General features: G+C 46.3%; 1 protein-coding gene across 3 annotated transcripts in view; it reads left to right on the top strand.

Moving 5' to 3' along the window:
• Gria1 (glutamate ionotropic receptor AMPA type subunit 1) overlaps window positions 1–16,416 on the top strand; it is a 308,514-nt gene that overhangs the window by 198,713 nt on the left and 93,385 nt on the right. For all 3 annotated transcript variants that reach the window (XR_008719624.1, XM_055602892.1, XM_055602891.1), the window contains exons 7-8: window positions 146–313; window positions 10,003–10,107. Coding sequence is in view for 2 of the 3 variants with exons in the window: in XM_055602892.1 (XP_055458867.1) it covers window positions 146–313; window positions 10,003–10,107 (273 nt within the window). In the remaining variant the exon portion in view is untranslated. The remainder of the gene's footprint in view (window positions 1–145; window positions 314–10,002; window positions 10,108–16,416) is intronic.

Below are 16,416 nucleotides of genomic sequence, written 5' to 3' on the forward strand. Positions count from 1 at the left end.
CTATCTGCAAAAGCGCCAAGCCGCTGGCCCAGCCCACACTTCACTCACCGGGGAACCACCTTCCCCAATGGACAGCCTCCCGCCCCATCTTTCTGCCTTTCCATCAGCTCTCTCTGACACTTGCCTTTCTGCCCTCCCTCCCCAGTACACATCCGCTCTTACCTATGATGGTGTGAAGGTGATGGCTGAGGCCTTCCAGAGCCTGCGGAGGCAGAGGATCGACATATCCCGCCGGGGGAATGCTGGGGACTGCTTGGCTAACCCAGCCGTGCCATGGGGCCAAGGCATCGACATCCAGAGGGCTCTACAGCAGGTAAGGCTAAAAGTGCCTTTCTACCTCACTCTCAGAGCCAAATACAAAAACCAACATTCGGTTCAAGCAGTATGCACACCTCTAAAAATGAAGGGTATGCATGGGGTTTGCAGCGGTTACCACATCGTTTGTGCCAAATGTTTGGAGCTCAAGTCACACTGGGGACAAAACAAAGAGACCATCAAAACGTGATGCCATTCCTTGTTGTATCAAGGATGTATTCTCTGCTTAGGAATTATACTAAAAAAAAAAAAGGAAGCCACCGATTCCCATGCTCAGTAAAGGGGCTTGAAGTACACACGCAGGGATGTAGATGATAAGGTAAAAATGCTTATCACAAGGGTGTGAGGACCAGTTTGGATCCCCAGCACCGACATGAGCGGTGGACAGATGGGGTTGCCTGCCTATAACCACACTGTGCAGAGATGGGGTCTCCACAATGGGTTGGCCAGCAAGTCCAGCAGAACCGGTGAGCTCAAAATGTAAGGTGGAGGGTAATAGAGGAAGACATCAGCCTCTGGCTTCCACATGTAAGTATACACATATGCACAGATCTGTACACACACACACACACACACACACACCCCACATGCAAACTAAAAAAAGACATGAAATGTTCGGGGTTGACTCTGAGCTGTGAGCAGACCCTGAGACTTTTGTCTCTTTCATTCCTTTCTTATTCGTGCACATTTCCTGGCTCCGTTGCTCATCCTTCTGACCCGACTTTCTTGCATCTCAGCACCAGTCATCAATTCTGTTTGCGCTTGAACCTGTGAGAGAATGAGAATATAAAATCATGCCTGGCCCGATCGCTTGGCTGGGCAAAGGACTTGCAGGCAGAACCTAGACTCCACAGCGGAGTGTGTAAATATTAAATGACTAATCTGTCTGCTGGGACGTCATGGTGGGACAGTGGTATCTGTTTGACATTCCCGAGTTAGAAGTTCCTGGGGACCTGAATATCCTAGAAGTCCCTTGAAGTCTCCAGAAGTACTGCAAGCCCACGTTGTGAGTCTCAGTTTGCTGCCACACAGCATTGCCTCAGCTGGGAAGGCAAAGAGACGGTGGAAGGAAAGCTGCACTAAGCCCAAAGGGAATGGCAAAGCATGGGCACAAAGGGGAATCTACAACAGCAAGATATTGGTGCAATTGTCCTTTAGAACCCATCTTCCCCAACTGATGATGCTCCCTGGATGAGGCCAGCTCCACCACTGAGCCTGCATTCAACAGAAGGATTTGAGCATCGAGGGAAAAGGAGACCTTCTAAACAAGAAAGACATGAACACAAAATATACACAGCCTGGGCAATATTCCCAACCTGGAGAAAGATAAGGAGAGAGCCTCAGCGGCTGTTCTTTGGCCCTGAAGAGGAGCCCTGTGAGGCAGAGACCATGCGGTCATGTCCTCAAGACTAAGTGAGGCAGCAGTCACAATTCCTGTCACAGTGCGAGTTACTAGGACCTCAGTCCTGTCTCTGCCCTCCCCATCACTGTACTGACCTCTGCCCTCCCCTGCCTCTGTAAAGGGCAGCCCCCAAGTCACCAGGCAGTGAGAACAGACACCAGGCAGGTTCCAGAATGATTACCAAGAAGGCAGTGGCTGTTCCCAGCTTATTTTAAATGCTCTTCCAGACAGCAGTCGAGACAGATCTGTCTGCAGTGTGAGGCTGGCCTCAGACAGTCTCAGGGACTCGCCCTTGGCGCCACAACCTTCCAGCTCTTCTGCTTCTCCCATCTTAATGACATCCCTAAAAGCAGGTTCTGACACCACCATGACAGGGATGAAGCCAGGAGGCAATGTAGAGTGACGGGCTGTGCTCTGAATCAGAAAGCAAGAAAGACAGCCCCCACGTCCCTCTGAACAACCTCAGATCCTTCACCCAGCAGCCTGGCTGAGGCCAAGTAGACAGCACCCAAGGCTCAGCCAGCCATAAGAACACTAAGATCCCAGCGTATAGAAGGCAGAGGCAGGAGAATTACTAGTTTCTGCTTAGCAAAGCTACTTGGGAAGTGCCAGGAGGAAGAAGAAAGAAACCTCTACGAGTGCCTTCGTTTCCCTTATGGTCTAACTCACATCTTTCCACTGTGATACATACTCATCCTCTGCTTCTGCCCTGGCAGCATTGGAGAGAGTTGGTTGCCATGGTGAAGGCTGATCGCTTACTCTGTTTTGGAGCTGAGACACGTGTGCCTGCTGTCCATGGGTAGCTCCCAAGAGCTGACTGTGCACTCCAGGGGAAGAGGGGACTAAACGCTGGGGACAAGGAAAAAAGTCAAGCCCAGCCCACGAGAGACTCCTTTAGTCTCTTTGATGAACAAACAAACAAACCAAAATGTTCCTTCCCTAAGACCATCTGTCCCAAACACACTCCTTTTCAGATCTGTGTGAATCACCTAGAATCGAGACTTTATTACTAGAAGAAACCTTGGAGATTACCAGCCCACATTATCCCTCAGTTTATAAATGAGACCATAGACCCAGAGAGGCCTGGGTACCCCCATGGTCACACAGCAGCCATCACAGAGGCAGAAGCAGACTCTTGCCCTAGGCCCCTCCTTCCATGTATCATGCCTAAACTGTAACTCAGTAGACTCCTCTCTACAGTGTTGACCTCTGGGGCCTTCATGCAGCTGTAACCACTGTCCGGCCATTTTGTCTTCTAGATCCACCTCCTTAGACAGCATACCATCAGAGGAAACTGCCACCAGAGCCTAGGTAAATCCTAGTGGTATCCAGTCTTGGAAACCTAGGATCTGCTCCAGAGCTCCTGTGGCTACAGCTTTTGGATCACACAGTACAAAGGACCAACCTCCTTCTGGCTCAGATGTTGCTGTCCATCTGGAGTCCAGCACAGCCTGCTTGGCAGGCTAGCCTGCTAGGCAGTTAAATCCTAAAAATAATGGTAATGATAGCTGTGACATAGCATGGGCTGGCAGCACAGGCTCTGAGCATTTAGTGTGTCACCTCACTGAATGCCCCATGGAGCACAGTAGGACTCAGATTTATTAAGTACAAGACCAAAAGGCCGAGCTTCAAGAGGATTAATAAACTCCCTTACATGATACAGCTGGCCCGTGTGTCACAAACAGATGTTGCTCCACAGGCCAGCAGAGGTGACCCAAAGCAATGACCCAGCCCAGTGCAGCACAGAGCTTTGGGCAGTCTCTGTGTAGCCGCATCCCTCATCACTGAAATCCTTCCAGAGCAAAGTGAAGCTGCCCCTGTCTGCCAATAGGAGAGCTGTTTAGGACATCACTGAATCTACAACCTGGAAGCCCGCCATTCTCCAAGAAGGGAACACCCTGTGTCTGTTTCTAGCTGGAAAAAAAAAAATCAAGGCTCAAGTCAAGCTCTTAGTGCATGGAAGGTCATAGACCTTTATGGATATGAGAAAGGAAAGATGTGAGCTTTTTTTCCAGACTAAGATGAATGTGTTACTATTTATAATTCTGTAGGACAAGGATTTGTGGAAACAGGTGCTCCTAGAAGCCAAACCCAAGCTGTCAAGTTGAGAAAGTTGTCCTCCAGACTGATAATCTCTCTTAGCTCTTATTTGGGCCATAGTCAAGTATGCATAAGTGAAGGATGGATGACACCCGAGAGTAAGCAACAGGAGTTTCTGATTTTCAGTACTCAATGTCAAGGTTCAAAGGCATGAAAACCTCAAGAGCAGTAACAGGAAGATGTGCACTGAGTACTGAGCCACAGAGTGAGCTCTTGGTCTTGTGGAGGGCAGGATCAGAATGCACGGCTAGAGCATGGACATCTGCAAAGCTTTCTCTAGCAACACAACTGGGCTCCTACAATTCACTGTTCAGCTTGGAAAGCTTAAAAGAGAAATAGAGGCTAGGAATGAAGCTCCATGAGAGAGCATTTGCATGGCCTAGCATGCATGAGGCCTTGGGTTTAATTCCAGATACACACGATACCTGCCGAAGACTAAAACAAGAACACAGGCACATGTGAGGGTATCACACTCAACCTCTGAGGGAGTGTTGAAGGAAAGAGTTAGACTCACATCATAGCCCTACCTAGTGCTGTCCGGACACCATGTAAGTAATCACGTGTGTTTTCTAGGACTGGCCCATCTGCTCAAGAGACTCAGAACTCTTCTTCTTCTCCTTCTCCTTCTTTTCTTCTTTTTCTTCTCTCATATAGTACATTCCCACCACAGTTTTCTCTCCCTCCTCTTCTCCCAATCCCAATCACTTCTCTCCCAGATCCTCTTCCGTTCTCCTTCAGAAAAAGGCAGGCTTCCCAAACATGTCATAGCAAGTTGCAATAAGACTAGACACCTCCCCTCATAGTAAGGCTGGATGAGGTAACCCAGAGAGAGGAAAAAGGTCCCAAAAGAAGGCAAGAGTCAGAGACAGCCCCTACTCCCATAAGAACACCAAGCTATGCAACCATAACATATATGCAGAGGACCTAGGTCAAACCCATGTAGGCTCTCTGGTTGTTGGTTCAGTCTCTGTGAGTCCCTACAAGCTCAGATTTGTTGATTCTGTGGATTTTCTTGTGGTGCCTTTGACCCTTCTGGCTCTTACAGTCCTTCCTCTTCCTCTTCCTCTTCCTCTCCCTCTCCCTCTCCCTCTTCCTCTTCCTCTTCCTCTTCCACAGGATTTCCTGGGTTCCCCCTAATGTTTGGCTGTAGGTCTCTGCATCTCTTTTATCAGTTGCTGAGTGAAGTCTCTCTAGTGCTGATTATGCTAGGGCACTGGTCTACAAGTATAGCAGAGTATCACTAGGAATCATTTCCTTTTCTCTGGTTGTGTTTGGTTCTCTCCTAGGTCTCTGGGCTATCTATCCAGCCTCAGCACTCATAACTCTTAGCATTGCCCATCTGGCTTATCAGAAGGCTCAGCATGGTGGGTTCTATAACCCTAGAATCCAGAATCACTCAGCTTTTTCTCCTCTGGGCTACTTTTCTGCATTCAGCAGAGGTGGGAGTTGCTATTGACAACTGAAAAATACTCTTTACTTGTCAATCTGTAGCGAGGTACCTCATCCTCTACCTAGCCCATCTGTGTGCTACAGCTCAAGAAGAGAATTGCTAAGTGAAGTCAGTAGGAACCTGGCCCCATGATCAGCTGCTCACCCAACACCAGCTCTTGGGCAATGTGTAACAGACTACCTCATCTCTAGCAAGATCCTGTTAGCTTAATTTACCAAGATTTTCCGTTACTCCTTGGGTCTCCTGACAACAGTGTTCCATTGCCAGAACCTCCCCTGCTTCTTGGCTATAGAATTTCCCTTGCCCACTCCCCTTTGCCATCAATTTGGAACTGAACCTAAGTCCTCCCCCACTGAAAATTCTGATCACGAGGAATCCCATTCTTGGGCAGAACAACACTTCTAACTGAATTTCAGCAAGAATCCTTGAATAATTATTTTTAATATGTCTAAAATGGTAGGCATTAATCATAACTCTTAGGCAGGAAGGAAGGAATTTACTTCAGCATCCTGTTGGAGGCCAACTCTGAGCTGGCACCAATTCCCTTTACCAGGAAACCAAACCAAACTCTCCAACTTTCATGAAGTTAGTTGGCAGGAACAAGGACAACTCCAGAAGTCTCAAGAGAGAGAGCAAGGAAAGATGGCTGGCTTCATCAGCCTGACCTCATTCTCCCTAGGGTTGCCCCAAACACAGAATGTTAGATGAGGACAACAGTTCCAAGCTGAGTTTCTAGAAGATTCTTCTATATTCATTACAAAGGGCTTGAGGCATAGGCTTTCAGCCTCTCTTTGTTCTATCATCATGGTTGCTCTGTGATGTCTTCTCTCCCATCCTTCAGCACTGTGGTTTACCTCCAAGGGTGTATGTTCTTCCAAGAAGTCATGAAGGGCTTCAGTTACTCCAGGCCTATACTGACTCCCATGAATCTTGAAGCCAAGAGTCACCAGCTGTCCCCTCCATCTCATCTAGAAAATGGATAAAATGGCCTCTGGTTGTCTGTCTTGAGGCTTCTGGTAAACCCCCTGGAGCAAGAAACCCTGGGAGTCTCTGGTCCTTAGAACTTTGAGAATGGGGTTGTTGACCTTGCTGGAAACTGAAATACTATGAAAGGACAGTAGCGCCATTCTCACCCTTGTCAAGAGTTGCTTTGCCCTACTGTATGACAACTTTTCAGATAGACCTTCACCTATTTTCCATACCTGTTGGCCCATTCTACACAGTATAGTTGTGGTAACTTCATCTTCTTCTTCATCTGACTAGTATTCACATATGAACACCCATGTGCAACACAACATTCTAAATATCGTGATTATTTAAGAAGGAAACACAGAAATGGGTTCAATGAGGAGCCTGCAGATATCCTTTAGAGCCAACAGAGCACGTCTAGAAATGCCCAGCAGGAGGTTGTGGCAACATTAGACATCACATTCCACCCTGTGCATGTCTGTGTGGCCCACTACAGCTGAGTGTGGTACTCATGGCCTCCTGTATAAGAGGCCACTTGATATCCAAGATAAAGGATATGAGAAGACATCAGGAAGTCTGGATTTTAGGCCTGCCTCTGCAGCTTATTCATGGCACCTACCCTCAGAGTTCTGGCTTCCCCCTGTGAAGGGACATCATAAAATCTAAGCATCCATGCTTCATGGGATCCCTGGGGATGCAGATGAAGCTTCATAAGTGAACAATGCTTGGGAAATGATAGTACCATCGGGGTCATCCTCAGTAATAATCATAGCAGCAAACTTGTTGAGCGTTTGCAAGCACAAAAAAATTCTGACATAAACATCTTATTTATCCTTAAAATAAACTTATGACGTAATTAACTCAAACTGGCCCATCAAACACATAAGGAAACTGAATCACATGAGATCATGCACTGTCTTATTACCAAATATATCGATATTTGAGACTAGTGACAGAGAACAGGTACCCATTTGTATTGTTACTGATGATTTTTCCTGTTTGGTCAAGTTAGTCTACCATCCAGTCATCCATACATTTGCTCTTCCTCTGTCTAAATAAGTTAACTTAAAGTGAAGCCTACCACTCAAGCTACCCACCTTGAACTCAGAGACCTGAGCATTGGCCAAGGTGGCTATATTAGTTCCCTTTCTATTGCTGTGATAAAAAAAAAAAGGGAAGCTTGTAGAAAGAGAGTTTATTTGGATTTACAGTTTCGGTATGGTACGGTATGGTATGGTATGGTATGGTATGGTATGGTATGGTATGGTATGGTATGATGGTATGGTGGGTGACCATACTTCCTCTATGGAGGTATGGTGACATACTTCCTCTAGCAAGGCTGGGCCACCTAAACGTCCACAAAAAGTGCCACCAGTGGGAGACCACGCATTCAAATACAAAAGTTCCCTATGGGGAACACTTGCCACTTAAACCACCACAATGACCAAGGTGAGAAGAAGGTGAAGACTCCTTTCTAATAGTCTTTGTAGCAGAATCCATACTTTGTTTTCTTTTGGCAAAGGAAGGACGCTCCAGACTTTTCCAGGAGTGATTGATATTGACAGCTTGCAGATGAGAGAGCAAAGTGCTTGTATAATTTGCTCAGTGTTTTGGGCCAGTCATGGCCTCCCTCCCTACTGAGACTTCAAAACCAGAAAAGGATGAAAGGGCTGGCTTCAAAACAGATACACACACACACACACACATACACACACACACACACACCAGCTATCTTCCCTGACTTCTATCTGAAAAAGAAAACTCTGCATGACTTTTTTTCAAGCTATTGAAGGGGAAGAATATAAGCAGTGCTGGGTCACAAGGTCAAATCTCTATTTGTAACAGTTACAGATTCACCTCCCTGGTCATAGGCAGGAGGGATCTGAGGACACAGGGTCAACATCAGGGATTGTGACTTCATTTTCTAGAATCATCCTTAGCTTAAGGGTTTCTCAGTCTCTGCAGAGCAGCAGGCTTGGATCTCCATGTTGTCTACTGAGCCTTTCATCTGAAATTTGAACTTGAAGGTACAAATCCATGCACATTAAGTCTGGCTTATTCGAAGAGAGAAAATTCCCATGCCACAGATGTTTGCATCTGATAGAAATGATTTTTTTTTTTTTTTTTTTTTTTTTTTTTTTTTTTTTTTGGCTATCTGAGATGTCTCTTAGGTCCTGCACGCTCTGGCTGGATGTGGAGGTCTCTGTAGGAGTGTTCTGTTTTCCACTGCCCTTGTGCTTCAGCTATGTCACTTAAGGTAGACAGGGAAGAAACTTTGTAACCTGGAGACTGAAAGGGGCAAATCACCCAAGGTCACCTGGGTGGGGAAGGTAGAGTCAAACCCAGGTCATCAGATGTGCAGGTATTTTATTACCTGCACTCACAAAAATAATTAAAGAGCATTTTCCAATCATACTAAAGGCAAATTTCCTAAGGCTGACTTCCAGCGTGGACTCCTCCTGATTTCTCTGTGTTGGCACCTCGGTCCTGTGGCTTCTCCATCTTCCTTTGCTCATCTGAGCAGGCAGGGTGTGGTGGGAGTGTTTGAGTAAGGGTGATGGGAATATGTCCCATTAGCATGACCTCTGACTTATATTAATGTTTTCCTGAAGCAATAAGAGAGAATGAGCCTGGTTAGGTGGGGATGTCCTTTCCACACTGAAGCTGGCCATGACACGAGGTGGGAGTTTTAGCTTATGGGCTGCTCCAAACTTCAACACATGTAAGCGTTCTTCGAGTCTGGAAAAGCAAACGCTCCAGCCAACATCAAACAAACAAACAAATTCTGGACACAGTGGTCAGTGTGTAGACTGGGTGTTTCCAGGCTCTTGGTGTGTTATTCAAGAAGGAAACAAAGGCTCACAGAGACTGTAAAGTACCAGGAACACATTATTACTCAAAGCAGAGTTAGCATAAATCAGAAAGAAGTTCAGAATTGTCAGTGTACCACAGGAGTGAGGGTGCTCGAAGGCCCTGTTTATCCTTTGGGTCTTCCTTTTATGGAGTTCAAAGGAGGGTAGGGTTAGGTTACTGAGTGTAATTTCGGTGGTTTTTAACTTTGATTGGCAGACCTAGAATTAATCGGTCTTTGCTCACTATGCATGTCCCTTCCCATAATACATCTGATCTGAATCACATGTGTGTGTGTATGTATATACATATATATACATATATCTGTACACATACATATATATACACACATATATACATGCATGTATGCAATTATGCATAGGCATAAGATGGTAAATAGAAGATTCTCCCTAAAAGTTCACTCAAAGAACACAGTTTGCTTCCCTGCACATGTACCCAAAACCAATCTAGGCAAGATTCGCCTGTCTTCCTTGTTTTCAGGATGTGTTCTGATACATGTCTGGAGAGAATCAAGGCATTATGAAGGTTTTGCTGAGGAATAACTGGTTTCCATGGCTTAAATGTGGTAAATGTGCAACTTAATGCAGACAGGAGTCCTAGGTTGCCACAGGTTGCTAGGTGCATTGTTCAGAGAGGATAGGATGTGGGCACAGTTCAACCAAGTGGGCTCAGACCAATAAGCTACTCACTGGGGAAGTAGAAGCAGGGGAGGTGGAAGTTCAAGGTCATCTTTGTCAGGTTCATCTTGAGTTCAAAGCCAGAGTGAGCTATTTAAGACACCACCTGGGAAAACCAAAAACCACTCGCACAAACAGCAACAACAAATAGGGACAAACGTGAAAGGCGACTTCTGAGTTTGCAGCCTCACTGCTCAGCATCTGGCTCTCATTTTCAGGTGCGATTCGAAGGTTTGACGGGAAACGTGCAGTTTAACGAGAAGGGGCGCCGGACCAACTACACCCTCCACGTGATCGAAATGAAGCACGACGGAATCCGCAAGGTAAGGGCCACCTGGGCTGATTCTACTGAGAGGAGGCTCAGGTGGTCGTGAGGGCCCTGGACATCTGCCTTACCTGCACTTCTGCGGAGACTCAGGAAAAACAGGTTCTAGACTCCTCTAGTCTCAGCTCCGCCACTTGTCACCAGGGATTTGAAGAAAGTCAGGTGCCTTCTCGGAGATTTGATTCCCTCTCTGTCAAAGAGAGATGCAACTCCCAGGTTTTTTTTTTTTGGGGGGGGGGTTGTTTGTTTTTTCTGAGAGTGATTGAGAACAGGAAAACACTCTGAACATACAAAGGGAGAAGAGCCGGCACCCTCAGCTTTGCCTGTGACCCCAACTTTTGAGTGACTGGGGCTGGAAGATTAATGCAAGTCTGAGACTAGCAAAGGATATAGAATTAGATTTTATCTTCATTTTGTTTTTGAAGAACCTAAAAATAAAAAGAAATCTGTGTGTATACAGTAGCAGTGATATTCCTGGGGTTTTGGGGAGAATTCTAGAATGTTTATTGATGAAATTAACCAACTTCTGATTGTTCACACTTGATTATAGCCATTCTCTCTTCTCCAAAGAAGTCAGAGTGAAAAATATGTGTGTATGTGTTTTTATATAATATCAATATTCGTATTAGACCTTTTAAGATGAACTACAGAAACTTTGGTCTTACTTAAACTCTAAGAACCAGTGTGATTTGGTCATTGATTTCTGCACCTTTGACCTTTGATTATTCCTTCATGCCAGTCCAGCCAGTCTTCTTCCTTTCAGTTCTTTGAATACACATGCTCCTTTCTGTCCTCGCATCTTCACATAGCCACCGTGCTGCTGCCTTTTGCTTGGTCAATACCTCCTCAGCCTTCAGCACTTACAGCAAAAGGTGTTTCTTGGAGACAACTATACTGGCTGCTTTCATTCTGTCTCTTGGCAGCCTCTATCTCCCTTGCCCTCAGGCTTCATCATGTCTGCTTCCTTGTGGTAAGCCAGCAAGGAGGCATTGTTGAGGCTTTTGAAGCTGGTGGAAGGCTGTGGATCTTAGAGACTCTGCAACCAAAGCTTAACTTCTCCACTTACTCATCTGGGATCTGAACAAATCTTCCAGGCTCCCTGAGCCTTAGACAGAGCTCAGTATGATGACACTGACCTTGCAGGTTCACTGAGACAATTCAGGGGTCTCCGATGTTTGGAGGTTCTAAATGCTGGCCCTGGCACCTGGAAAACTGGCAGAGTAGCTCATCCCCCTCTGCATCCCCCAAGGTTGAGTTACATATCCTCACCCTGTCCATACAAGTCATCGAAATCTAAGTTTTAATGAGTTAAAATCTAAGAGTTATCAAGTGCCGCATGTCACACGTGGCCCCCGCATGTCACACCTGACAGTGCACACACAGAGCCTTGTTGCCATTGCAGAAGATTCTAGATAGCTCTGAGGAAACCGCATCCCTGGGTCTCTGAGGCCCAGACTCCCTGCCCCACTGTAGAGCCCATCTCTAGCCTCTACGCCGACTCAGCTCATCAGGGCTGTGAGATTTTTCTTCCATTGCCATAACAGATTGTTACAAATCATGACTTCAAACCACACAAATATTTCCCCTTATGATTTCATTCATGGGTGGGTTGGATAGTCAAGGTGCTGGCAGGACGATGCTCCTTTCTGGAGGCTCCTTTTCATTTGCAAACTTTTTTCTAGAGGCTTCCCACATTCCAATGCCTGTAGCACCATATCTAGTCTCAGGCTCAAAAACATGGCATCTTTCTGACTTTGTTCCCCTGGCTCAGCTAGGGAAGGCTCTACTTTAAAGGGTTTGTTAGCTACGTGGGCCCCACCCAGAAGGTCCAGGCTCCTCTCTCCATCTCAGCTACACGTCCTTTTACTATGTACAAACTCAGTGTATGCAGTAGGCTCATCTTGAGGGGGAGTGGTGGTATTAATTTGCCCACCACAAGAATCTGGTTTTGTCAGCTTGTTTCCTCTCCTAATTACTGCTACTAGAGAAGGTGCTTGCTTCTCCTAAAGTAGTTAACTAGCCTAACCCTCAACTTCCATGTCTCTGAAATGAGAACACATCATGCCTAGATTAGCTCATTGGTGTGTTCAGTAGCTGTGGGACATTTCAGATGCTCACACTGGCATATGGACAGCCTGGCGTGGCTTCCTTGGCTCTATCAGGGCATGTGTATATCTGGTCTGTGAAACAAATCCCTGTCTTCATGGGTAAACTGAGACAGAGAGGCCCACTGGGCTGTCTCAGGTCTCAGTGAGCCATAGCTAAAGAGACACCTCATTCAGAGCCCCTGACTCCCCAGCCCCTGCTTGTCCACAGCTGCCGTCAAGCCAGAAAGAATCAGACTGACACAATCAGGACAGTGCTGGGGGACAGGGTACACCAGGAGGATTCTGCTGCTCCTGGAAGGGACAATAGGCACATGACCTCCTCCCCTGACCATAGTGCTTTCAGACCCTAAAGAGAGGTAGGCTTTGGCGCTTGCCTTCCAGTGAAACACAGGTGCTGCGGATGGTGTGTAAAGGGCTGGAACGGTCAAGATGGTTGCTCTTAGATACAGAGTCGGCAACCATGAATTTGGCCTGGCCTCAGAATCCTCACAGTGAGTATTGTTACCACTGGCCAGTGGCACAAGTTTGATAGCTGTACAATGCATAAAAGCTATGTGTTTGTACCATTGAAATATGAAGATTGGGCATCCTCTGGTGGCCCAGGCTTATGAACCGAGAATGTGAAACAGGAGTTCCTTTGAGACCTCCAGCAGATGGAATAATGACACAGAGGCCTTCTATGTTTATTATAAGCTTAAGGTACTATAGCTGGGCAGAGTCTCAGATATATTAACCTGATTATACTGGCCTGGCCTATGTCCAGCCACATGGCCTGTTACCTGTCCGTCTTAGTCTCTAGACCCAGCTCCTGCTACTTCCGCTGTGTTCAACTGTCAACTGCTGTGCCCGAGATTCCTTCCTAGAGTCCCTCTCTCTGCCAGAAGTCCTGCCTCTTTCCCTTGCCTCAGCTACTGGCTGTTCAGAAATCAGCATTTGAACAATACAAAGGCAATTTTTACACAGTGCACAAAAGCATTACTCCAGCAAGCCTGGGCTACATAACAAGAGACTTGGGAGGCTGCTGATAGGGGATCATCCACTCTCCCAGGTAATGGGAGTCATTCAAATGAAACCGGATTCCCATCTACCACTAGGAATGCATTGAGAACATGGGGTAATGTGAGGAGTATATGAGAATCAGACATCTGCCTAGTTGTCATCCAGCTGTGTGTCCTCCATCGGACAGTTGCTTAGCCTATCTAGATCTGGATCTTTAATTAAATGAGATGAATTCATCTAAATAACCTCTAGTTCCTCTGAGTTCTGGCATTTTGGATGATCCTTGGGAGATTCCATGTGGTAGTGTTTTTACCTCTCTCTCTCTCTCTCTCTCTCTCTCTCTCTCTTTCTCTCCAGTCATATGATCCATCTCCAGACTAGACTACAGTTCACTGTGGAAGTTAGTTACGGCCCTTCCTCGCTGCATGAACTAACTGCCTTTGGTGTAACCTTGTCAATGATTACAGGTCCTTTGTCATGACTCTAATCTTTCCCCTGACCATCCAGAGAAGACCCAGTCTTCTCTAGGCCCTGTCTTCATCAAGACTTCCCAGGGCAGTCATTATCCCAGCATTACCTGGAGGCCTAGTTAAAAATGCAGATTCCTGCAGCAAGGAGACAGGCTCAGTACAAGAGATGAGTTCGGAGCTTCCTTCTCAGCCCACTGGGCTTCCATTCTTAGTGGAAAAGACAGGCAAACCAGTGTCTAAGTATCTACTTTACCCTGTGCTGATCTGTGACCTTGAACAAGTCACTCAGCCTTCCTGAACCTCAGTTACATCATCTCTGATGCAGGGAAGGGGGTAGGCCGATAATCCTGGGACTTGGAAGAATGAGCCAAGAGGATCATTGTCAGTTCAAGGGTAGCCTGTGCTATGCAATGAGACCCAGACTTAAAAAGAAGGGAAGGGGGAGGAAATGGAGGAAGGAAATGAGGGGAAGGGAGAGAAGGAGAGAAGGAAAAAAGGAAGTTACCTCAAAAGATTGACTGGGACTATGTCTGCACTCCCGCAGTACGAGGTTGAGGAAAGCGGCCTCAGGCATGCAGGGGCATTCAGCCCGCTGCCACTTGCTCATATTTTAAACTCCTCTCTGTCTGCCACAGAGACTTCACACCATTTCTGTATGCACTGCACAGGCACATACAGAACTAACTGAGCAGCCTTCAAACCCTCAAGCAAATGGCTGTGCCTGGTTTTTTAATCACCAAGCTGTTTTCAAACTTACTTTTCTAGTGACTAAATCCTTTCTTAGAATGGGATCTTAAACATTCTTTGTCTACAGGGATCTGCCTTTCAGAAAATCAATTCCTCTGAATCTCTGCCTCCAGGACTTTTTTCTCAATCACACTCCAAGCAAATTAATACCTAAGATTTCCAAGAGTGACCTTGTGCTGGTTTCAGGGACATTACAAAGCCTTACCTGCCCCTCAAAACAAAAAAGCTTTCTCTCTCTGGTTCAGGGCTTCTAGGAAACTCCAATCCCACCTGTATCCCACTGACTCGGGGCCAACAATATCCCTGGGCATCCTGAGGCAGTTTAACATCCCACTGAGATGCAGGAGTTAAGCTTCCATCTGTCCATCAAGCTTAAAGTTTCAGAGAACAGATTTGGCCCTGGCTCTAGTGATGTTAGGTCTTAGGAAGCCCCATTTAGATGTATGACTTCCGGGTGGGCTTAGGGATCCCTCTCTGAATGAAACGTCTTGTCATGTGGGGCTGGAATCATCACACATTCTCATACTGGCCACCCACCGTAGCCTTGCAAGGCATGGAATTAGACTTTCTTTATCAGGGGACCAGCAGTGGAGCTTCAACCCTCTTTGACCATGGATGGTGTGGCAAGCTGTTGTGCTTATTGATGACATCTGACTCCTGCCCCTTTCAACTTGATTTGAGTCATCCATCCCCACATTCTCCTCCCCCACCTCCCTGGTTTGGGTGTGTTATTCAGTTCTCCCTTGCATGTAACTGGGCAGAAAAGACCATGGTGACAGAATTCCTGCCTGTATCTCCATTCATCTTCTCATTCCCAAAGAATCCATAACTTTCCATTCCATACAGCCCCTGAAAGTTTAAGTCTTGGGCATCTGACTTTTCCCAAACAAACTAATGATAGCCTAAGATATGACCTCAATACAGCCATCCCTCCATCTTCACTGGGTCCATTCAGCTTCCTTGCTCTGACCAGCAGCTTCCTCACTGCCACAGATCCTATCTCACTACAAAGACCACATTTTTAACCTCAGAGCTGGGGAGTCTGTTTCAACTATACAACAAATCATACTGCTTAGAACTCCTCCTTGGCATCTTACCTCCAGGAAAATACAGTACATCTCCTGACCTCAGCCCACAGAGCCCCAGGCATCAACACTCCCTCTTTTCTCTGGCTCATTGTTTTGCCATTGTGTAGCTATCCCTCTGTTCCTTGGGTATCCCTGTTGCTAGCTCTCTTCCAGGCATCTCCACACCATATTCTGAGTTAAAGCTGCAATAAGCTTATTAACTCCAGCCTTTTAGATGTGCTAGCTTGCCTAAGTGCTGTGGGGATGAAGCTCTGAAACCTATCTCTTTATTGCCTGGGAAATTAATCTCTTGCTTAGTGAATGACAAGTTGTTTTGTTTGTTTGTTTGCTTATGTGTTCTGCTCCATTAGAAGCAAAGAAACACAAATTACAGCAGGCAGTGATGAAAGAGCTTGGTAGAAGTTTTCAAAGTTGAGGTTAGTTGATTGAGATCAATGAAGTTTAGCCCTCGATCTTGGGCTAAGAGATTTAAGCAGGCATCCATTAGAATCTTTCTGGCTGTCAGCCTTCAGCAAACAGATGAGGAAGAAAAAAAGTGGAAACGCTTCTAGAAACACAGGAATGATCAGTCTGAAAAAGAGGTTCATCATTTCCCAGCATCCTATGCACTGGGACACAGAATTCCTCCCAGTGAAATGCAAAACAGGCTGTAGAAAGTGTTTCTGGTTGGATAGCCGCTTCTCACTATCTCTACACTATGAAGGGCAAACAAGATTGCTTAGTGGTCAGTTGCCACAATAGGCAACTAGCTATGATGACCCTCATGTGGGAAAGTCAGGAGCTGTGGCTTCAAAGGTAATCCTGGGGTACCCATGTACAAATTCAGCCTGATGCCTGGAGGAAAGATCAATTGAATCCACAGTTCTGTGATCACCTGCTCTTTAAATTTCATCCA

This window comes from Psammomys obesus, unplaced genomic scaffold (assembly GCF_907164565.1).
Source record: "Psammomys obesus unplaced genomic scaffold, mPsaObe1.curated_primary_1811, whole genome shotgun sequence".
In the NCBI taxonomy this organism is placed as follows: Eukaryota; Metazoa; Chordata; class Mammalia; order Rodentia; family Muridae; genus Psammomys; species Psammomys obesus.